This window comes from Fibroporia radiculosa (assembly GCF_000313525.1).
Source record: "Fibroporia radiculosa TFFH 294 genomic supercontigs, scaffold6826, whole genome shotgun sequence".
Lineage (NCBI taxonomy): Eukaryota > Fungi > Basidiomycota > Agaricomycetes > Polyporales > Fibroporiaceae > Fibroporia > Fibroporia radiculosa.
The window spans coordinates 55,467-78,244 of NW_012133443.1; the positions used below are offsets into that span (position 1 = coordinate 55,467).

The 22,778-nt window shown below is 50.5% G+C and overlaps 9 protein-coding genes across 9 annotated transcripts; 5 read left to right on the forward strand and 4 right to left on the reverse strand.

Moving 5' to 3' along the window:
• Window positions 1-218: 218 nt before the first annotated feature.
• Window positions 219-607, forward strand: FIBRA_06396 (uncharacterized protein; the record flags this gene model as incomplete). Its single annotated transcript, XM_012328122.1, has 3 exons — window positions 219-400; window positions 455-537; window positions 591-607. 3 exons carry the CDS (start codon window positions 219-221, stop codon window positions 605-607), a joined length of 282 nt encoding a protein of 93 aa, XP_012183512.1.
• A 634-nt stretch (window positions 608-1,241) lies between these two features.
• FIBRA_06397 (uncharacterized protein) lies at window positions 1,242-2,378 on the reverse strand (the record flags this gene model as incomplete). The annotated part of the gene is made up of 1 exon (XM_012328123.1): window positions 1,242-2,378. One exon carries the CDS (start codon window positions 2,376-2,378, stop codon window positions 1,242-1,244), a length of 1,137 nt encoding a protein of 378 aa, XP_012183513.1.
• Window positions 2,379-4,143: 1,765 nt separating this feature from the next.
• Window positions 4,144-4,806, forward strand: FIBRA_06398 (uncharacterized protein; the record flags this gene model as incomplete). The annotated part of the gene is made up of 3 exons (XM_012328124.1): window positions 4,144-4,245; window positions 4,299-4,444; window positions 4,503-4,806. The coding sequence occupies 3 exons, from the start codon at window positions 4,144-4,146 to the stop codon at window positions 4,804-4,806; spliced, it is 552 nt and encodes a 183-aa protein (XP_012183514.1).
• Window positions 4,807-6,207: 1,401 nt separating this feature from the next.
• FIBRA_06399 (uncharacterized protein) lies at window positions 6,208-8,429 on the reverse strand (the record flags this gene model as incomplete). The annotated part of the gene is made up of 18 exons (XM_012328125.1): window positions 6,208-6,321; window positions 6,380-6,408; window positions 6,468-6,527; window positions 6,581-6,614; window positions 6,662-6,725; window positions 6,776-6,810; window positions 6,865-6,874; window positions 6,927-7,119; window positions 7,173-7,284; window positions 7,333-7,374; window positions 7,421-7,510; window positions 7,568-7,624; window positions 7,677-7,694; window positions 7,747-7,774; window positions 7,824-7,866; window positions 7,917-7,940; window positions 7,999-8,072; window positions 8,125-8,429. 18 exons carry the CDS (start codon window positions 8,427-8,429, stop codon window positions 6,208-6,210), a joined length of 1,332 nt encoding a protein of 443 aa, XP_012183515.1.
• Window positions 8,430-12,763: 4,334 nt separating this feature from the next.
• On the forward strand, window positions 12,764-13,763 carry FIBRA_06400 (uncharacterized protein; the record flags this gene model as incomplete). Its single annotated transcript, XM_012328126.1, has 7 exons — window positions 12,764-12,775; window positions 12,848-12,904; window positions 12,968-13,027; window positions 13,080-13,240; window positions 13,309-13,417; window positions 13,465-13,490; window positions 13,550-13,763. The coding sequence occupies 7 exons, from the start codon at window positions 12,764-12,766 to the stop codon at window positions 13,761-13,763; spliced, it is 639 nt and encodes a 212-aa protein (XP_012183516.1).
• Window positions 13,764-13,951: 188 nt separating this feature from the next.
• Window positions 13,952-14,734, reverse strand: FIBRA_06401 (uncharacterized protein; the record flags this gene model as incomplete). Its single annotated transcript, XM_012328127.1, has 3 exons — window positions 13,952-14,091; window positions 14,175-14,208; window positions 14,267-14,734. The coding sequence occupies 3 exons, from the start codon at window positions 14,732-14,734 to the stop codon at window positions 13,952-13,954; spliced, it is 642 nt and encodes a 213-aa protein (XP_012183517.1).
• A 400-nt stretch (window positions 14,735-15,134) lies between these two features.
• Window positions 15,135-16,040, reverse strand: FIBRA_06402 (uncharacterized protein; the record flags this gene model as incomplete). Its single annotated transcript, XM_012328128.1, has 5 exons — window positions 15,135-15,332; window positions 15,399-15,506; window positions 15,558-15,646; window positions 15,700-15,914; window positions 15,964-16,040. 5 exons carry the CDS (start codon window positions 16,038-16,040, stop codon window positions 15,135-15,137), a joined length of 687 nt encoding a protein of 228 aa, XP_012183518.1.
• A 628-nt stretch (window positions 16,041-16,668) lies between these two features.
• Window positions 16,669-18,004, forward strand: FIBRA_06403 (uncharacterized protein; the record flags this gene model as incomplete). The annotated part of the gene is made up of 2 exons (XM_012328129.1): window positions 16,669-17,406; window positions 17,471-18,004. 2 exons carry the CDS (start codon window positions 16,669-16,671, stop codon window positions 18,002-18,004), a joined length of 1,272 nt encoding a protein of 423 aa, XP_012183519.1.
• A 2,366-nt stretch (window positions 18,005-20,370) lies between these two features.
• On the forward strand, window positions 20,371-22,719 carry FIBRA_06404 (uncharacterized protein; the record flags this gene model as incomplete). Its single annotated transcript, XM_012328130.1, has 3 exons — window positions 20,371-20,787; window positions 20,847-21,659; window positions 21,715-22,719. 3 exons carry the CDS (start codon window positions 20,371-20,373, stop codon window positions 22,717-22,719), a joined length of 2,235 nt encoding a protein of 744 aa, XP_012183520.1.
• Window positions 22,720-22,778: the final 59 nt, after the last annotated feature.

Consider the following 22,778-nt stretch of genomic DNA (forward strand, 5'->3'; position numbering starts at 1 on the left):
CGAACTTAATTATTGCAGACATTTCTCCCGCGAGAGGCGCACTGTCTTCAGAATTTGTCAATTATGTAGATGCCCTCAAGAAGATTGAAGATAGCAAAGTCACCACCAGGAAAGAAGCGCAAGCGCTGCTGACCCCGTATGAGCCTGTGCGTCTAACCCTCCGTCTAGCATCTACCGCCCCATGTATGGTTTTGATAATCGTAGATGAGTAGGACTCAATGACGCGCGCGTTTCTCCTTACAAATCTCAAGGCATCGCACTCTGCCCATGAACCCCTCCAGTTTCAGATCCCACTCGATATCATTGGGAGGAACATATCGGAGATGGGCCTATTCCCGTACGAGCCAGGGGAACGGATCTGGAATGGTCCTACTCTATTCATCAAGGGCATGAAGAGCAAGTAGGTCGTATCTGGCGCCTACCTTCTTTCCGACTCTGATCACACTGCAACCAGATACATCAACAAACATAATGTACCCATTGCGCGGGAGTTCTTCCCCCAAATGACCTTAGAACAGCTGGACACTGGACACTGGGGTATGTAATTTCCTTGCTCACGAAAATGAAATTCTCACGACGTCTACCTACAGTTCACGCTGAGAAGTAACTTCCGCCGTTTGTATCTTTTTATATTCCACTGACGCGCCTTGCACGATGCAGACCCAATGAATTCAAACAATTAATTACTAATTTCATTAAGACCGATTGACAGGCTAAAGACAATGCTAGCACAAATACATCTCTACCATAGAAAGCTTGAATGTAGCGCAGAGGAATATAACTGTGATCGTAGAGAGCGTGCAATACAAGGGACAGGTTTTGCCATTGGCGCCAAAAAGAAGCAAAGGAAGTAGCAATACCACATGAATAGACCAGGCATAGTGTTCTGAGCAGCATGGGTATCAATCACCAGAGGCTACCGATAGAAGCAAGTGTGTAAGAGTGAGACACGGAGCAAATCAGACAGAAGTCAGATAGTGAATATTGGTCGTAGGATATGACCGAGGACAGATAGACTAGTCTTATTCACAGGCTTGGATAGGATGCCGAGCGGGCATCGCCAGTCGCAGCAGAGAGAGATAGGAGAGGCACAATCATAGAGTAAAAATATACTGGCAGCTTCTAACAGATCGACGAGGTGACTGGTGATTTGGGAAGATATAGATTGGCGATGAGCGCTTGGAGTTGGGTCGGCGGCGACACAGGAATTGACACGGTACAGGTAAGTCATTGCGAAGAGCCTAGATAGCATATTTGAGCTGTGGTTCTTCATCTCCGTGCCGAAAGACATCTGCCTCCGGTATCTTGAAGAAACCATCACCTTCCGCACTTTGACACGATGACTCCCGTCGGCCCATAATCGATTCTCGACCCTTCGCGGAAATTTGCTTCTTCAGGGACCCTGAGGCGTCATGCGGATCCGGAGGCGGCTCAGAAGTGATGATTCCGGTTGCGTCCAGGAGCGAGATGATATCTTCAAGCTGTCGTGATTGCCGTTTCTCCTGAATCTCAGGCGTCCTGGTTGAGAGAATCGGAGATGTTGCGCGTGGCGATGAAGAAGATTGTATAAGGGGATATTTGACAGCTTCAAAAGCATGTGTTGGATGCTGGCGACTGTGGCTCCGAATGAACGATTTACCTTTCTGCACATCACGCGGCACGCCTTGTTTGAGCGATGGCGATAAATGAGTCTCAGGACCGTCGCACGATGCGTCACAAAACATTGTTTCAGAGGCATATTCTCTAGTCGGGGCTTTAGCGGAGGATGCGTGAGGAAGAAAGATGAGCGCGAGGTTGTAGAAGTCTTTACCTCCCATAGAGGAAATACGGTACCAGTCCACGGTCTCGTCACCGTGCCCAGGGGTCGTGGTACCGCTGGTGTAGACGCTGAAGTCGTAGAGGTGTGAACGATCGACTCCTTTCATGATCTTCATATGTGGGATCTTGTCGACAAAGTAAGAATCCGCACTAACGCCGAAAGGATCGACTCCGCTTTCATAATCAGCGAACAGCTCAGGGTGCTCTGGCGATTGAATGACACTAACTGATCGCAGACCACGAGAAAGACGAAAGGAGATCGGTGATAGGAGCCGAGGGTCCACGATCTCTTGTATGGCGGCGGAACCAGTACCAGCTAGTACCTCCTCTGAGACAGCAATTTTAGGAAGGCTCTTCGCAGTGGGTGACAATGCAGGTGTTTGTGGCGGCGACAAGGATGCGACAGATGCAACCGATGAGCAAAGAGATGGGCATCGTTGCGAAGAGGATCCAAGATTGGGTATCAACTGAGCTGGTGGACTGTCAACAAAAATGGGAAATAATATCAAAGGTGCGGTGGCATCATTGATGACGTTGCCAGCTGCTGAGTTAGAGTCCATCTGGAAGAGAAATTTATATAGACAACTCGCCATGTAATTGCGGTGTTTTCAACGGGTGAATGGCCTTGGTTTAGACCGTCATCTTGATGGGTCGCATGCAAACTTGTGTTAGTATGAACGTTTAAAACATTCCGAAATGTGCACAAACTCACCATAGATGTGTGGAGTAGACGTGTACGCTGCTTGACTGCGATCCAGCACAGACTTGTCTCTAAGTGACGACATGAAAAGCGTGGCCGGAGCACAGGAGACTATGGTAGCCTCGAGATCAAGTTCCACAGGGGAGGTGCACTTATGAAAAGAGAAGATGGACCACAAAGCACGGAGTGAATGCAGCGCAGCGACGAAAATGTTGAAAAACTTGAAGGCGGGCATGCTGACTTGCTGAGCGCACGTCCACAAAACGCTGCGTGAACGTCCGCCGATTCAGTGCTGCTCTTGAAAAGAGGCTGACCCAACGGTCATCACCTCGGGTGATGCTGCCAGGTTTCCCGTAATTGAGTATTTGACCATACTCAAATGAAGCGGGCGCGATTGTCTTGATTTTGTTAATACGTTCGCATTGGGTTTTCATTTCACAGATAATAGAAGGACCACGCGTCGACAAGTTTCGTGTCGCTGTGCATCGATTGGACAGGATAGACTTCACTACCTTGATTAAAACGCGGCCGCTGTAGCCTGTATGAGGCGGCGTTTCACTGAACTCGAGTGCTATCCCACTTACCGAGAACTGCAGTAACACGTAAAATCGCGATTTTTCTCGAGATACACTGAAGGGCCATCTCTTCAAGTTCCACTCGCTAGGGCCATTCTTCAAGCTTCAAAGCTAGATCTTTATAGTAACAGGATGTAAACGAATCTACTACCTGATGGGTGCCACGGCAGCCAGCGTAAATCAAAACTCCGACCGAAATATATTGAGCGCTCATTCGTTCTGCTGACGTTTGAGATTCTGGACTCGTACCTCCTCGAGCTCTCCTTTGCAAACGATTCTAGTGCAATTCTATGGCTGCTCTTGTTCATGTCTGGCGCAGGACTCTTCACTTTGCGTGCATTCGTAATTGTTCTCCATGTATTCCGACGTGTAGACTTGTTGCGATTGTGCCCTGTCTTATTCCTGCGTTAGCCTAGTGCTTTCGTTCGCAGTTATGCGGTCGAAGGCTCTAGTCGTTGCTTTCGCAGACATAAGACATAGTTTTTTCGGACGAGGGATAGCCTGTTTGTACTGTCATAATGCGTGCGATTTGTTGTCTCAGTCGAATCAGCATCCGCAGTAGGTGATTCTAATTTGTTGAACGGTGACTGTATAGCTGCGTTAGTCATCTTCTGCATGGTTGACCCAGAATGGGGTGTTGTATCGCCTACCTTGAGCTTATTGGGAAAGCCTTGCGTCCCAGGCGCCGAGATAAAAGGATGTGGCGCAAGGACCCACAGCTGCACAGGAGACCTTGCTATCTTTCTCCCGGTCACATCCGCACAACATCCACAGGTCCAGCTTGATTCCTCAATTGTACGCGAGACACAATACGTGGAAGTCCCCAGAATTGTCAAGTGTTCTCAAAGCCTCAGACGTATACAAGAAGCGTGGTCGTGGCCTCCAGGTCTGTATGCGAATTGACTAGAATGGTCTGTAAAAGTAATGAGTGCAACAGCTAACCGAACACCAAGCATCATGTATCTTGAACGAATTCACACATCGTCCCCTGGTCTTTCCGAAAAGACTCGTTCTAGAAGTAGTGTCCTTCCAGGCAGATCGTTATTCGATATGTCTCTCACGCCCTCAACGGCGTACTTGGGCTATCGACGGACATTGTCGGAAAGTTCGAAGCAGACCCAGATGCTTTGCCTTGTTTCCGACCGTCCACGTGTGAGTTTCTACACTCACGCTATCGCTTTTCTTGCTTGAATGCTTTCCGACAGGATCCATCAGACTGGACTGAAGAACACGTGAAAAGTTATATGAAACGGCTCTCGCTCCGCTCCACGACAGAGTTGGAGGATTGGATCACAGATCAACACCTTACTGGTAGATTCTTTATCCAACTCAATAGTGAAGAAATATACAGGTGAGCATAACCATTGTTGATTAAGATTCAGTGCTAGAGTTGCATTTCTTTGATATAGGTTTGGACATAGTCTCGAACTAAACAGGGACATTCAAGAATTGTCCCAAAGCCTTCGGGAAAGGGCGGATCACATTAGTAGTCCGATAAAAATACGCCCACCAAAAGTGTGGAACCTATTCGATCCTGTTGCTTCTATTACTACTGCCAAATCCCACATTTCCAATAAGATTGAGGAGACAAGTGTTCACAGCGCTAGCTCTTCACGCGACAATGAAGACCCTGTGAACAACTTGCAGGATCGTGCGCAGACCGCCGGTACCAAACTCGGGGATCATGGTGGGGCTCGCATACATGGAATTTAAGTCTTGTCTAACCTGTGTTTGACATCAGATGTAGGTGGTGAGAATTAGGTTGGTAAATATCCAGTTCTCGAACCTCTGACGCAGGTACGAATGGCTTACTTGCACCATTTAGATTCTCATTTCCTCCTTACATTGTGGCACGTAGCAAGCTTGATGAGCTGTTCCAAGCATCACGGCTCATGACTCATTGGATTGGTCACGATGTTTTTACAAACGCGTTACGGAGGTCACTCATCCATGACCTGAGGCTAGGGAAAGTCCGGGCTTATGGGTTCCGAGTTTCCGACCGCTTCTTTTGACACGGTGACTGTATTACATCTATTTCGTCTGATGCTTTATGCGTTCTCCGCCTAGGTTCTGTACGCTAATCTCCGATTTTCTCCCACTCGTGTATCTTGTAGCTCTCATGGTCAAGGTCTTGCCCGTCATGTATGTGCGCTATTAGTCTTCCTCGTGCCGTAGTGTATGTATACCCAACGCCCCCGGCTGGACTTAGGATACGAATTGAAATGATGCTGATGAATTTGTGTTGATTATTCCAATTGTCGCAAGACTGCCAAATTTCTATGCTTAAGTCTAATCATCGAATGGAGACTTCGGGTATGTCATTATTTTGAGGTTAGGCCATCATGTTCATGAGCACTGATTATCTTCAAGCTGTAGATATGAAAGCCACTATGTTCGATCTGGCCATGGCTTTGACGGTCTCGAACGTAAGGATAAGTTGTGACGGATGTACGAGTTGCCCAAGGGCAGATCTATCATCTTGAGAATCCCATCTGCCCGGAGACCGTTCCACTCGATCCGACATCGAGACGAGTGGACAAGCCCCGCCAGTAATAAATGTCCCTGTCAATTGATTCCAAACCGAAATCACTTGCTGTTGGCTCCGAAGGTAGAACGACGATCCTTACCCACGACGGACATATCACGCAGCTAAGAAGCCTCAGATTGACTCGAAGGTTCACAACAATTCCCGTCGGCAAATGAGATCTTACACTAGCCTTGTCATTGTCAATGGTTCTAGGTCAGGGGAGAAGAGAGAGAGATAATTTCGTACACCGGATAGATCAGGTGGTACAAGTCCCTGCCCAGTGTTAGGCCGTCCCGACAGTCGTGACAACTTTTGTCAGGCCGAAACGATTAGCAGAGCACGCGTCGCAATTCTTCCCTGATGTATCATCTCCATAATTTGAATGTCTAGTCCTTGAAAATATACACGAGTCCTGCGAAGTATTAGTATGTATATCCCACCCTCGCTGTCCAAGCACAACGGGCACACTATATGAGCATAAGGGGCTTAAATGCTTTCAATAAATTTCGTGAACTCAATATTTCTTCTACGATAATAAGGCGTTGAAATAGTCCTAGGAAGAGCCTCATCGCGAATCACTATCTCCCTCAAGGCCCATTCGGTCCAACTACAACCGCCTTTGTTTTTGTGAGGAGATCCATGGTGTTTTGAGACAGGCCAAGATGCGCCTCCACCATGGCAGGTGGTGTCAATGCCAGCCACTGATGCGGAAGTTATGCATTTGATACACAGGCGGATGAAAAATAAGACAGTACTCACCTGGTTTAGACTGACATCCGCATAGACAGCTATAGTCATTCTAGTGAATGACCTTGTTCTTCAATTGAACCAGAGAACACACACGTACCAGTGTTGAAGATCTCGAGGAAATGCAGGGTGTCGTTGCCAATGTTCTCAACATAGTGTCCTAAAAACGTAGATAAGAATGATATTCATATGTGGTGCTTCAGTCGTACGCACCGTATGTAGCGGGAACGAAACCGATGTCGCCGGCCTAATCGCGATTGAGTCAACAGATTGACGGATTACACTTGTACAAACCTCATAGTTGTATGTCCGTGCAGTACTTGACGAGGCAAAGACTGTAACCCGAGCGGCCCCACCCCTATCATCGCGGGTAAGGGTGCGTGATGAGATAATTTCGTGGAGACTCACAAGTAATAAGTCCATTCGTCCTGAGTTGGGTGCCACTTTGGTCATAATCAATACACTGGAAGTGTAGATTTAGTTTTGGAAGAACTTACGTGCAGCTCCCTGCAAATTTTCAGTTTGTTACCTTTTCTTGGAACATTCACAAAATACTCACCTCATTCCTCCTGGCTCCACAGTGACATCGGCGACAGAGATCGACGTCGACACAGGGAATACAGTCGAGTCGGCAATCTTGACGGAGCCTCCCGCTAATTGCGTGGGGGTAACTTCCGAGAATTTGTAGGTATAAGGGCTTGGAACTTGTCCCTGAGGATCTTCTGGTGCAACAGCATCAGGAGAGGGTGAATCTAATGTAACAACAACTTAAGCAACGTTCATGCAATGGGAAGTGAACTCGTACTTCCGGGGAATATGTACAGTTGCTGAGCAGGAATGTTATTGAATGCTTCTATGGTAGTTCCAAAGTTTTTGGCCAAGACATCTTTGGGAGTATGGGCTAGCCAGTCCGTCAACTATCATGTGATCAGCTAATGTGCTCTGGCTCGTAGTTGACCGCTTACCAAGAACGTGGAATCTTCGCTGAAATCTCCGTCATCGAAGATCTATCTGACGTTAGAACTTGTCGGGTTTTGAAGCTGAAAGACATACCAGGAGGAACTCGGCCCCATCTTCCGTTTGGTTGGTGGCCTGAAGACTATGTGGGATACCCGCCGGGAAATACCATAGATCGCCGGGGCCCTAACAATTGAAGGACTTAAACGTAGCCATTGAGTGGATCGAGAGGATCTGTCCTACAATTGTTCCCAGGAAATTTCTACCGTTACTGTCTACCGCCGATACTTGCATATATCCCTGTAAACGTCGATGTGAGTAGGGAGGGGGTTGTCCATACACGTGTCCGTACACTTAAAACATAGGCCCACTGGTGTAAAAAATTAGTGTAGCACAGGCGCTCCGATATATTGCCTACTCACCTCCGCGGTCTTGTGCCAGTGGAGTTCACTAGAGGAATACTAAGCGATTGGACCTGCGTGAATCGGACATAACACACCGAATTGCGCCGGCTTCCAGGCGCATATCGACACCAGCCATGGCTAACGACACCATCAGCCGTGTGTGCAAGCATTGGCCGTGGAAAACTTACAGGTTGCAATGGACAGTTGATTTACTGGGATTGGTCGTCGTTAGCGGTGGATCGACTAATTTATTCGAGGAAACCACTGTACTATTGGTTTGGCGAGCCCATCCTCCAGTTTGAAGTCGATTCGAGCTCATGGAGAAGGGCCATTTCAAATTAGGACTGTTCAACTTCTTAGCATTGTGTAGCAGTAGGACATCCAAATTTAACTTACATATCACCTGCATCCGTTGTAGGCGGCGCAAGAAGATCTGGGTTGAGTTGTTGAAGAGGGATATTCTGCTGGGCCATGATAGATGCCCCAAGAGCTCCTCGAATCGGCTGCGGATCGGTGTCGGTGTCGATGGTGACATTCCACAGCACAGCGTTTGGGTCGTCACTCGCAAGGGCAACAGTCTCGCTCGCCGGTATCGCAGAGATGACTGGCGTACCAGATCCAGCTATGCTGCCGGTTGGGGCCGCAGACGCCAGGAGAGGGAGAAGAGGGGCTAAGAGGACGAAGACGAGGAATCGATTCATGTCTAGTGAGTAGCCTGGAGGTCAGCATTTCTCCCTCTCGGTTTTATAGTTGACGAATCCCGTATTCCTGACGGGTGTCTCTGACCGTAAGTGAAATACAAGAAGCTGACATATGCAGTACCGGTCCACTGTGCGAACGAATAACATGACCACTTACTAGAGGACCATGAACAACACACGCGTAGCCCGCGAGCCTGACCGTAACATGCCTTCCAATATTCCCAGATGTTGCGAGTATTTTTGGTACACTACGAGCCTCCACGGCATGTCGTAGATTGGCTTGAGGAAACCCCACGAGTGATCCGCTCCGATTGGAAAATGGCCTGTACTCAGCGATTCGACTGAGGTTCCGTACTCACGCCACGATTTCTCGGATCGATTCTCGTCCATTAGTGGTTCTCGTAGCCTTTACGAAGCCATGTCTTGAGATCCAATCAGACAGAATTTCATTGGTGGTGCCCAACGGCCGCCTCAAGAATGCCGGTTGAAAAATCTCACAGAAATTAACGGCGATGTGAGCCGCATCGTAGGAGATCGCATTGAGTGTATAGATAGCACACAGTCGGGCCTAAGCGGAAGTTGTGGAGAAGCTATCATGATTCCTGTTTAAGAATCACGCACTAGCGGTAGCTCATCTTCTCGAGAGAAGACACAAAGAGACTCACCGTAACAGCATAATTGCACTATTGGACTGGCGGAAATTCTCACTGCGCGTTTTGCTGGTCAGAAAAATCACACTGAGCAGGGAAAACCGGGAATGAGGCAAAGAAGCACGACCTCACTGTTCCTGAAAGGTCCGAAAACTTAGACTGCAGCTCCGTTGGAGCACATGTAAGTCCATTATGTATTCTTGCGCAGATCACAGGGATTGGGGAAATATTCGTAATGTGCGAGGAGTGACAGCCCACTTACGGGATTCGGAACAACCTTAGTGTATCGGACCGAGCCTCACGCTATCTAGATAGCTTCAAAGAAAATAATTCCAGCACGTTCTTCTATTGCAAGAAATATGATATCCTTGGAGTCTAGTTCTCAAACCCCTGAAGATAAAAAACGTAGAATAGATACCGACTCACGATGCGACTAACCCTTCTTCGAAGCTGCAGCTCGGAGATGCTTGCAGCGGCCCGAGCACACTTCAAGTTGTACAGATGACACGTACGGAGGAACCAGAGCCCAATGCGCCACCGCATCATCTGCGGTGAAAAGATATGATTGATCAAATATTGAAGCACAAAACGATTTTGAGGTACACATGGATTGTAAGCTGTTCACTCGTCGCCTGCAATTCTCGTACACTTGTGCCTTGTCCTGCTGAATCGTCGGATGTCGTTAAATTTGCAGAAGTCGTGGCCTGCAGAGCCGAGAATGCCTAAGCGGAGAATCCTAACGGATGTCGAAGGTTCATCGTTCGTGGAGATCTCTGCTATCTGTATCTAATAACAGGATATTTCGTGAAGTTAGCGCAAGCTATTCATAGCTGGGCATAGAAGCAATGTATTCCTACCCCTTGACACCGGCAATTTCTACTTTTTTCTCCAGACAATGTCGTAAATCAGCTAAAATCAGGTAAGCACTGGGACACAAGCAGCGACGGCCCGAACGGCTCAAATGATATCGTGAAAATATCGTTCCTGTATGCAATGAGTTGATATCAACCCAATAAGATGGTCAAATCACATGTTTGGTCTGTCACTGCCAGCAATAGACAAATTCGCTGTACAACTGCTATCCAATCCCACTATTGAAAATGGGAATCACCGATTTAAATACTATAATGGAGAGTCGGAAACACGAGCCGTCTATTATATAAGGTAAAGGTGTCGTTATATAGCTTACAGGGAACTTATGTATACTTGTGTAAGATGGTACATCTAGAGGAATGTATTTTCAGTTGATAATCACAGAGAAATTATCAGTAAAACATCCCTTAACTTGAAAACACGCTAATGCAAGCTCCATCTTCAAGAATGCGGATAGATTGATCAGCGGTCAGAAACCAGCTGAATCCCTTCACATGACCATTGACACCTGGTGCAACACGATACTTGAAGGCACGAAAGGGAGAATGATATGGCATTCCCTGCACATGCATGTGTAGATGTTCTACTGAATTAAAGGGTGGAATATGGAAGCCAAGGCTGTATGGGCGGTTTCAGCAAAGTGAAACTAATCCATCAAGCTGTGTAGATTTGTTCAGCACCTACCGGCGATGTGTAGTAGGGACACCTAAATTGTCTAGAATCTGCTTGCCTATTTCGCCCATCTCCCTAACTGACCCGGGTGAGATGAGTTTCATCTACTGAAATTCTTGCTAAATACTCATTGCAGCGTCAGCTGTTTTCAGCGTTTTCACACTACCTGTAGTCATAATCGACGATTAGCATGCCGCACATTAAAGGTGAGTATAATTATGGCCTATCGTACCGACGTGACGCCGTGGAATCACCAATATGTGTTGCGCAGCCGACGGATTACGGTCGCGAAATGCAATATATATTTCATTCTGGGAAATTCAGCAAAGCCCGCACGGGGAAATAGAACCTTACCTCCCATACTACACGAAAGCCGTCGTGTGAGGTTACTCGACAGAAAATACATGTCTCGTCACCTCCGGCAGGCACTGCTGACGGTGGAGCTCGGATGCTTTGATCATTTTTGGGACTACTGCGGTGAACCCATGCCCAGAAAAAATCTATCAGCATGTCCACTAGCTACAGGTGAGTAAGCAAAGGACAGCGTGAAGATTTGTCGACACTGAAAACAGGACTTTCTTATTCGAGACGAGGTCAACCTCGAACAACACGTGATCTACGCGTTTCGCGTCGATGAGATCTTGCCCCGGGCTAGGCGACTCTCGGGCGACTCCTTACCAGATGAGCCCCCAAGTTCCAGACGGCGAACTATCTGAAAACCCTTTTATATCAACACTGCCCTTTCATCCTGAGAAGTGACTATGCATGAGCCTACAGCAGATGATAACCGAGGTACTTGCCTCCACCTCACACCTCATTTCCTGGAAAGCGAGGTCCTGGCACACAAGTTGAGAGGAATGGCTATATGGACTGTGCAGCGCTCGCAACTCACCATGAAGCCCGCTAAGCGACGCAAGGTGATCTAGTCATTCCTCCAGTTCTCCGGATAATCAATCGATACTGACTGGGTTCCAGATCGCTGTTCCAGTCTGCGGGACCTGTGAGATAGCCCTCTCACGTCCCTTCGTGTGTTTGAATTGTTCCTACTCGGGATGTTGGCGGGGAGGACACGTCAAAAGACATCTAGAGGAGTCTGCTCACAATTTTTGTTCGTATTATTGATCCTTCCCAGTGTTCAGAGCCCCTCAGAGTCCGCGTGTACTATCTCCATGTGCCACGCACATGTGGCCCTGCATAGTCGTCGATCATCGGACTAACTCCTCTTTGAGAGCAGGTGCGGATGTCAAGACAGGAACTATCTTCTGCAACGAGTGCAATGACTTCGTGTACGATCGTGCCGTAAATCGGTTGCATTCTGTCGCTGCTATTGCGGCGGAGGAGAAGATGACTGCTTTCCAAGGTAAGTGTTTCCATCCTCCAGCGACCGGTGTTCGGACAGGCCTCACATGACCTTCAGCGGCGAAAAAGACCCGCGAATCCTACAGGCCCTGGGTCCCCAACAACAAGGAGGCGGCTCTCCTTGAAGATTCCGACGCACTCCCATGTCAAGGTCTGCTGAGTTTTTTTTTTTCACCGATCATCATAGGCTCTTTATGCTGACTCACGAAATTGTCCCGAATTAAAGGTCGAAGGGGTCTTTTGAATCTTGGTCAAACATGTTTTCTGAATGCCATTCTTCAATCTTTTATCGTGAACCCGCTCCTGAGAGACTATTTTCTCAGCGACAAACACAATTCTCAGCTGTGTAAGAACAAGGACTGTACGTGTTGCGAAATGGATAAGCTCTTTGTGGAGGTAAATATACCATCCTGATATCCTTGGTTTGTGCTGCATGTTGAATGATTACGAGATCTTTTCGGATAGCACGACAGCGTACGGGCCGACAAGCTTCCTTGCAACAACATGGCGTGCTTCATCGGAACTTTCTGGGTACACACAGCAAGATGCACATGAATTTTTCATCTCCGCCCTGAATCACATTCACACCACGTCAAGAGGTTCGACCAAATTCCAGTGTATTTGCATTGTCCATTCGACATTTGCTGGCCTCCTTCAAAGCGACGTCAGATGTGAGAGGTGCGGTAATGTCACCACGGCAGCCGACCCAATGCTGGATATCAGCCTTGAACTTCAAGATAAGGGCAGCGGACGTTCTGGTCAGGAGTTAACGCTAGCCTCATGTCTCCGAAAGTATGGCATGTCTTCACGATCATCGAATGCTCTTCTGACTGGCCTTCTGAACGTCATGACAGATTTACTCAGCCAGAGAAGTTGGGACCGAATGAGTATAGTTGCTCTAAATGTGGGAAGTCTTCCCATGTGCGTGCTAATTGTAGCCAATCTCTTGTTTTGCTGTGCTGCTGTGCTAATTCTTTACCCCAGGAAGCGAACAAACGATTGAGCATCCGAAAGCTTCCGCCGGTGCTCAGCTTCCAATTCAAGGTGAGAATTTTCGAGCTTCAGAATCTGAAATCTCTAATTCAATGTAAATCAGCGGTTCGAGCACAAGGTTGGCGACAAGTCCGCAGCCCAAAAAATCGAGGCTCCTGTTCGCTTTCCCTCCACCATAAACATGGCACCATACACCACGCTAGCATTGGACCCCAGAGATCAGGAAGGCAAAGGTGGCGGAACATCGAATCCCGTGTCGTCCGCGTGAGTGAATTTCTTGTTTGTCTTCACAAAACAAAGCTTGCTAAGTTCGCATCGTGCTGTTCGCGAAGCCTCCCTGGGCCTCGGTCCATGTACGAATATGATCTCTTCTCCGTGGTATGCCACGAAGGCCAGATCAACAATGGTCACTACACGTGCTTTACGCGTTCTCAGGATGAGGTAGGTCCGATTTGTCCCACGAGTTATTCATATTCTCTCACCTGTAGCAGTGGTACAGATTCGACGACGACAAGTGAGAACCAAACATGATTTTTCTCATCATTTGTGCACCACTGATGACGCATCGTGTAGGGTGACACACTCCAGCCTCCATGACTGTCTCGGGTCCCAATCATCAGCGTATATGTGCTTTTATGTGAAAAGACATCTCGATTATGCGCCATATGTGACACCATCTTATAAGGTCACGAGGGAAGCGGAGGCTGTAAAGGAGAAGGAGCGGGAGCGGGAAAAAGAGGCAGCCCGTATGCGAGAAGTGGAAGATGCACTATTGGCAACAGTTTGACGGCTTCCAGGCCGAAACTTTAATCACAAGTGTCCGCAAATAGTAGAGTAAGCAGTAGGTATGAACGTGCATGGCAGTCAGGATACAAAGTGGTAGGTATATGTGCTGGGTAAGATACAGTAGGGAACTGAACATGAACAGTATGAGAAACAATGTGATAGCAATTGGCAAAGGGCACTGGACAGTAGTTAGGGAATAATGTCACTAAGCTCCCCCTCTCGAACCCGGATTTCCACTACTTCTACCTCATAATCCATCGAGGAATTTGTGGATGATACCGAAGAGGACACGAAACCGCATGCATTCGGTGGAGAGGTCGAGGCAACATCTATACGCCGCACAATTAGTTCACATGCGTGACGAGGGAGTTTGATTAGCAAGCGCAACAGGAGACCAAGATGACAAACGAACATCGGTCCTTGATGTACGGCGGCACAAAGAGATCCTACACATGTCATGTTAGCACACGATGTGCAGAGAACGGAGCTGGACGCCGGGCTCACCTGATTCCAGACGAACCCCTGGCTCCGTTGGATGGTCAGGATAGGGCGGAGTGCGAAGACAGGCTGGCGACGTTTCCTCCGGTGCTGTCTCCTTGGGCTCTCATGCTCAGATTCAATGGCACGCTGCTTTCCCTTGACATCCTTCCTGTGGTCCGCGATCTTCTGTGCGGCGGCCTCGTCGTCGCCTTCACCGATCTCCGCGTCGCCGGTATCCGGCGGGGCACCCCTCTCGTTCTCATGTGCAGCGGGATGGTCGGCGTCAGAGAGATCGCTGCTGCGATGGAGAACCCGCCCATAGTCCTCGTCGTCTTCAGAGCAAGAGTTGTCTTCGGAACCACTGTCACTGTAGTCATCATCGTACGGGATCTGCTCGTAACAGGCCCAAGTAGGGGGCGACGGCGCTCGCCCGATCCTGCGGCGGACAAATGCAGGATACGCCGAGGATGTGACTGTAGTTGTATCGCTCATGGTTGCTCGTTGTGGTCTGTGTCGTGCTTGTGCTTGCAGATAGTGGTGGTAAGAGTCAAGGCTCAAGCGTGTCGGACGGCGCCGGCTCGACAAGAATGATGTGAAGAGTGACGGGCGCGAGGCGTGAGGCGTCGAGTCACTCTGATACCTCTTTTGGAAAAGCACGCGCAGTCAGGCTCATTCGTTCGAGATTCCCCTCAAGTCGATAACTTCATCTGAGGCCCATAGATAATATCCTTTTGACAGTAAGGGGAGGTCAATCATCGAAAATACATCAGGAGGAACGCAAGTCGAACGAGCTCCAATCGTCTGTCATGCGGCCGTTGGATAACATAGCAAATAACATAGCTACATCTTTTGTCCTCCCTTTCCACGACCATCCAACAAGTCACAGGTTCATCTACTCGAGTAAATGGGGTCTTTGCTGCCAGAATTCATCTCCAATGATATCGCAATGCAGCACGCTCAGGCGCTTTCGTGCTTCGGACTTCTTCTCCGCTCTCTGGCCTAGTGTTCTCGCAGTTTGCTCGCCCGAAGACGGCGCAGCGGCATCACCCTCGGCTTCTGAAGGTTGAGAGATGGAGCTCTCGGCAGAGATCTGAACACCAACCCATATCAAGCAGCGATAAATTTGGATCGCTTGTAGGATAGGAGGGACACATACCCGCTCTCGTATGAGGACGCTGCCTTTCCTATATCGCGTTGGAATACTGTTATAGTTCATGCCAAAGCGGGAGTGGAGCATCTCATGCTTTGTGCCGGATACAGTTCCCTGCCTGTGGTCTCAAAAGCCCAGATTTTGCATGAGAAACGGAGGACATACCCGGAGTGTTGCATGAGCTTGTGCCGTAGTCTCGCCGCCTTGTTGAACCAGAGCCCAGAAAATAGTATTGTATAGATTATTGATGTGTGCTTTTGATCGAGTGTTAGGTGGACCGGTCACGTCCAGCACTTAACCTGCTTACTATCTGCTTGTCGCCATGCAAAATAATCTCGGACTTCTTTTGCGGACGGATACACAACAAGTCGCCCATCGAAAGATGGAGGATATTTTAGCGGTGTGTCTGGGAAAAACTGTGGCCAGTGCAGGACGTAGGATGATGTGAATAGCGAGGTGATCGTAGTGAGAATCTTTGCTTGGCGACGATTGTACAGCGCAGTTGACTTGCGGAAGAGAAAACTGGGTCAGTCAGTGCTATAGCGATCGGTGAAATATGACACATGCTGACCTGAACTCGTCCGATTCCCCAAATGCCAGGCAAATGTCTTTGTATTCGTGCATTACAGCTTGAGCGGCGTTATCCATGAGTTGTAGGGCACGTTCATCATTAGGTTTAGCAAAATCATGATCTGCCGACAATCTGGCATCCTAACTGATTATGACTTCGCGAAATGATTTAAGAGATGGCGGACCTATGAAATGCATGCCCATCTATGCGCAAAAGCATAAAAGTACCTGGCAGAATCGGATCCGGAAGTTCGAATGTTTTAACATATTCGTAACGGGAACCCGCCATATCAAGTGTTGCTGGACGAGAAAATAAGGACGATTTCAAAAGCTTGGATACACAGGCCGCGCTGTGAAATCAACTAATTGGCAGCAATATCTTCGTTGAAGTTGCTCAGCGAGATGTGGATTTTCAGCGGTTGTTTTGGTTGGTTTAAGCTGTGACAGGGAATGCAATTTATGACAACATGTTTTTTCTTTGACTGAAGATACTCACTCAGATAAAACATGTCAGTGCGAACAAAGCGAAAGCAGCGGAAGCAACTTCGCGTAACGGTACGTCGGTAACGCGTCTTGGAAAAGGGGCACGTGCACCGCGCCGTTCGCTTGCCTCTCGCCGTTCGGTGCTTGCTTGCCTCTCCGACGACATCCAGCGACTTTCATTCTTTCTCATTCTCAATTCTTTGTGCCCTCCGGGCACACCTCGATGAATGCTCGCATTATCACGGCAATAACGCCTCAGCTTGGCCTCGCGACACGACTCCATACGCACCGACCCTGGACGGCCTTCGCACGTAGTTACGTCCGTCGGTGTGCGTCCCAACAAGATACTCGGACACCTGAGCTTCCTTCCACGGAGAAATCGCCGTCTGCTGCCAGCACACCCGCCAAATCCGGCGTCAGTTTCCTGCGGTTCGCATATGACTTGCACGGAATCCAACGGGATCCCAGGCCCCCTCAAGCTGACCGGAATCCAACGGGAACCTACGACCAAGAGCCCGTAGTGCGAGAAAATGCTCAGTCCGAGTCTCTTGCTGATGCGCCCGAGGATTCGGAGGGTACGGAATTCTCTTCTCCCGCTACAGGTGAGCTCGGGATGTTCCTTCCGGAAACTGACGATACTATCTCACCAGGGCCCGTGCAGGGAACACCATCGCAGAGCACTGCTTACACCTCGAAGGGCGCAGCTGGCGAAGCGGTCGTGTACGAATGGGCCAGTCTTCCGCAGCTGCCAGAGGCACCCAGCTATCCCTGCCCATACCTCCGTGACGACGAGATCCAAACCTATCTCGTGCCGCTTTATGCCCGGGGCTGGTTTGTTGGCAGCTCAGATTGGCTGCGCGCCAAAGAGTTACCCTCCGGCTCAGTTGCCCCAGAGCTCGTGAAGAAGATCTTGTTCAATGATAGTCTCGAGGCCATCGACTTTGTTCATAACATCAAGAAGGTGCAGAAAGCCGAAAAAGCAAGTCTGTCTCTATTCATTCTATCAATCGTCTAACACTTGACAGCATCATGGCCGGCTCGCCATCGCCAACAACGATATTCAATTCCGCACACATACCCATTCTGCCGTGCCGTCACTCGAGCTTCAAGACAAATTCCCGCCGCAGATCAAGCCGGGCATCACCTTGCGCGACGTCCGCCTTGCATACCGTGTCGAGCGCCTGATCCAGCCACTGTTTGACCGAGGCGTTGTACAGGGCCGACTGAAGCACCAACGTCCGGTGTCTCCACAGACGGCCGAAGAACTAGAGTTCCGCCGGACGTGCAGGAAGCAGAGGGCCGACAAGCAGTGCGCGGTGTGCCATAGCAGAATGCACTCGACCATGAAGTGCCCCGACATGCGCAACATACTGCCGAGGACGCCCTGCAAGCGCTGCGGCGAGATGCACTGGATCTGGCTGTGTCCAGAGCCGAAGATTGGGTCACGCGGGCGTGCGAGGCGCAAGCGGGAACGGCTGCGGACGCAGCAGGAGGCACGAATGCAGCGGAAGGAGGTTGCGATGCCAGGTGCGGCTCTGAGTCCCCCACAAACAGACTGAGCGCAAGACGGCGATGACGACACTTGTGGCGTCGGTTAGGCCCTGTGCAATTGGCAATGCTCTGTGATATCTCTCAAGCTACTGTCCTTCTGCCGGATGCCGAGGAATGTTGGATCGCGGTGCTCTGCTATTCCTTTGTTTGTTAATGGGGTGCGTTGAATGTGAGAAGATGTTGGACGAGATAGTCGCGATACGCATGGATGCCGTATGGTCCCTGCCTGTGGACGCAGGGAAGCATGAAGGACGTCTTCTTTGCGCAGTAGCATTTGCTATAGGCGCCTTCGATGCTGGCAACGCATCTCAGGCACGGTGAATCCTTTTGCGAGTGGGAGGAAGAGCGGTTTCACGACTGTACTTTCTACACCATAATATATCCTCTATAAGTGGTCTCCCTTCTCAACGGCTAGATAAAACCGAGTAGATTACTGCACTCGCACCGAGCGAGGCGGGTGCAGTCAGAGATAACGCCACTTGATATCATCACGGTTGTGCACCCTCGCACACCGTATGCTTCTGCCGTGAAATGTTTGCGCTCGGAGAACATACCTGCTCTCACGGCTACGGGATGTGCGCACACACCCCTGACTAGGGGGAAATTGTGGAGAGCTCCGTAAAATTACACATGAGTTACAATATAACATATTTCTATCTCGGTATCGGAAGATAGCTGGTACCTAATCAAAGTTCAGGAGGCTCAAGGAAAGACATACTCACAGTAACAAGGGAACGGCCGGCTAAAGCTTTAGGGGAGGGGACTCGCAATCAAAGAACCATTGTTCCTGCTCAAGGTCCGTCAGGCTTTGAAAAACATCGACATGGGGTTGGATGATATGCAGCCTTGCAACAGTACGGTGGCTGACGTAGCACTCTGAGATCCGAGCCACGAATGGGCTGGAGGGTCCAACATGAATGGGAAATGACGACTGAATAGCCAATGATGCCAGCAAGACAGCAACGATGAGAAATATATTTCCCCCTCGTAGTCAAGCCCCATAACCGGATCCCAAGCTACTAGATCCCGAGGGAGCAGATGAATATTGGAATTCAGGGTGACAAAAATATGACTAGAACTCGTACCTAATTACGGTCAACTGCTTCTCCAGAACTTATATGCTTTGAACGAGCCGTGTAGTTCTAAATAAGGCCCCATTGACGTGCGGGAGCCCGACGTAGGGAATCGCGGCGGCTGACGAGGTCTTCAAGATGGCCGCCAGTGCCCATGCGCGCCTAACACGGGGTGAGACGTTACTTTGTCCTGCTGTAAACCCCCGGTGTCCTTCGAATCTTTGGCCTGAATCGCTGGAATGATGTCCCACCTTCCACCCTCGCGTTGTTCTTGCCGGCAGTCGCAACTAGAGGGGCATAGTTTGTTCCCAAGCAAGAGCAAAATGGGGGAGAATTCAGACAGGGTCAGTGTCGAGTCTACGATGGCCAGGAGAATTCATGTCGCATTTGCCACGACGATGGAGTGTGATCGTCATGAAAGGGGAGTCGAGAGGATGGAGAAAGGCAGCCGTCGCGGAAACAAAGCAGCGATCGGACGGCGCGAGGATTCCGGGGAGCGCCTCCAGGAGCCCACAGCTCTCCACGTGCTGAAGGAGTAAGTTCGCTCTCGTCTGTCTTTGTTCGACAATGGGCATTCAACGCTGCATTTTCTGTTGCATTAGCATTCACGAAAGAGTGCCGGGCCGTGAAATTGAAACAGATGCGCCGCTGCCATGGCTAGTCATCTGGGACAGCCGCGCTTGGGAGATTCGGCGCTTTGGCTTGCATTGTCTTGCTCGCAGACAATCTGGCAGGGATCAAATCGCTCATCTGCATGGGAGCTGGTCTGGTGAGCGGGTGCACAGAGTGCGTCTGCAACTTGCCTTTTCGTGATTATGGCCAGTCGACTCGCTCTGATCGCCCTGACACCGACTGCATTTTGCAGGACTCGACCTGATTTACCTCCCTCAGTGTGCGAGTGTGGGCGACCGTCAAAGTCGGGGTCAAAGCCAGGACAAGCGCGAACGGCCGAAAGGCTGATCAGGGTCGTGCCGTGCCTGTGGCCGTCGTTTCGGGCATGCATTGTTTGGGAGACGACGAGCAGCAATTGGAGCCTAAATTGCCCGTCCCTGGCGTGTGGCAGATGCGAGCAGAGGGCGACGCGACACGGCTCTGCCCAAGACCATGCCCGTGAACGCTGCCCTTTCCCCTTTGCTGAGCAGAGGACCCACGTACGCCCACGATTAACTAAGACATCCCACCCTAACACCCCCTTTTTTCTTCGCTTTGAACGGCAAACTCGTCCGAGCGTTTATCCCAGCTCAAAAATCTCACGTTGAATAAAATTATTCTATTTTCCGCTGTGGGTCCGGTTGCCGTAGATGGACGCCGATGCTTCGCCAGAGCGCTTTCTTGCGTTCTCCTCCGCCCCCATCTCTACGTTGCAGGCCTCTGGCAACCCACCAGGCTTCCAAAACCGGCGACACAGCTCGGGCTCGGACTCTGGCGTGTCCAGCAACGGGAGCGTTGCCGACCACACCGCTCGCCCTCGTCCTCAGCCGGTGTTCGACGCCCAACGGACGCATAATGGGGCTCAATTCAGCTCCTACAGCCCCCCTCGTCGCACCATAAATGCTGTCGCCACAGTCATTGCCGACGACTCACCCTACGTCCCCCCAGAGCCATCTCCCCCTCATCGCAGCCAGTATCCGGCTCACTCGGGGGCCCATAGCCATTTCCAACCGTACGATTATCAAGGGCAACAGCCGCCTTCCTCGACTCAGTCACCTCCCCAGCAGGTGCGACAGTTTTTCTTTTCTTATCTGATCATGTGTGTAGAGATCTGATTGGCGCGTAGTCACATCGCAGGAGCAGCAGTGGCGGTAGTAGCCCTGCAGAGTCCATCCGTAGTGGGAGCGACCGGAGTGGCCACCCGGGTAGCTATAGCCAGAGGAGCGCGTCAAGTGGCGTGAGCGACCTCAGAAGTCAATATGTCAGTCCCCAGATGCCCGCGGAGGACACCTTCAATGTCCCAGAGCCCATCGAGCAACCTCCGTTGTTCAACCCGGAACGATATCCGGCATATGATGCCAATGCGCGCAGGATCGGCATGGAACATGTTCGCTATGGCGAGGTACCCTCTGAAGGGACAGGACAGTCTTATTACCGTTCTCGGACTCAGACTTATCCCATGGGGCCTCAAGTAATGTCCATGACCCTCGACTCGTCCAATACCCCGGAGGCGCCGGTGTATCAGCGTCAGATGCCTGCCCCCCTTCCGATTCAGGCAGCGACGCCCCAGATTGACTATCAGCGTCGTGGTTCCAACCCTCTGGACGGCCGGGGCAGCTATGTCTATCCCTCTACTCAGGCTGTCCCTGCGCCCCCTATGAGCCACTCACCCGCTCAGGCACAGCAGCTTCCTCCTGACTTGCCTGATCCGACACCCAACTTGCGCCAACTTCTTGGATTGGGTCCGGAAGATGAAGTCAGTTTATATGCCCTCGCGGACCCACCATCTGGGGAAAAACCGAATTATCCGTACCCAACTTTGATCAAACTGGCTATCCATGGAAGTCCCAAGAAGCGCCTTACGCTACAAGAGATTTACGCCGCTTTGGAGGCGCGATTCCAGTGGTTCAGAGATAATACGCACGATAAAGCTTGGCAGGTGAGTGGCGTGGGCGCCTGTGCTTGGAAGTGGCTGATGGCTGGCGTATATACAGAATTCTATCCGCCACAATCTCTCCCTGAACAAGTGCTTCCGCAGGGTCTCCAAGCCGATCACGGAGCCCGGAAAGGGCAGTTACTGGGTCGTCGACTACTCTCAAGGGGAAGGGAATAAGCGGGCACGCAAGCGTAACAAGAGGCCTACTAAAGCTGAATTAGCCCGGCGCGCTCAGGAAGCTGCCGCTGCTTCTTCCGCTGGCTCGTCTGGCCCTTCTGCTTCTCGTCAAGGGCGCCAGGATGAAAGTTCTAGCGACGAGGAGCAGTCGAATACCCCCTATTCGCAGACCAGGGAATCAAGCACCAGCCAGGTTTCAACCTCGCGTCTTGATGACACCAACATCGATCCAGAGCTAAGAAACCAGGGTCATGTTGTCGGAGAGGGACGTGTCCACGTCAACAACTTTGCTGTGCGCAACGAGGCCCACTCGCCGTACGCTATACCCGACCCGGTTTTACCCCGCCGCAGCGCAATGTCCAACTCCATGGCGTCTCTCCAGATGGCAACACATCCTCCTTTTGTTCCCAGGCAGGCCACCGCTTTCGGGCAGGGCTCTTTCGGACAGCCTGCGTTCGGACAGTCCTCATTCGTTTCTGGGTCTCCAGCAGCCCACAGCGGCGCGCCCATTGCGCCCAGCAACAGGACGCCTACATCTATCTGGGGCCCGATCATCCCTCCCGAATCTCCCATGAGTTCTACTGGAGGCTTCATGCCGCCAGCTGTCGCTTCGTTGGGCCCTTTTACGTCGTCTATGCCCTCTATGCGCTCGATGTCTGCTGCCGCTACCCCTGGAATGGATCTCCGCAATATGTCTATGCCTTCACTGGCTTCCCATGCGGGCGATATGAGGGATCCCACTGGCTGGAATGTCACTCAGCCTGTTAGTAATATGCATGGAGTGTCCCAGCAGCAGTACATCCCTTCTATGCCTCCCCGCGATGGCGGGCCATCGCAGGGAAGCAGGCGCAGCAGTGATTCATCTAGCTCGTCGTCCAGAGGATGAGCAAGACCCGCGCCTCGAGTTCTAATGGGTTCCACCATTCCGTAACGTTTGTCTTACGC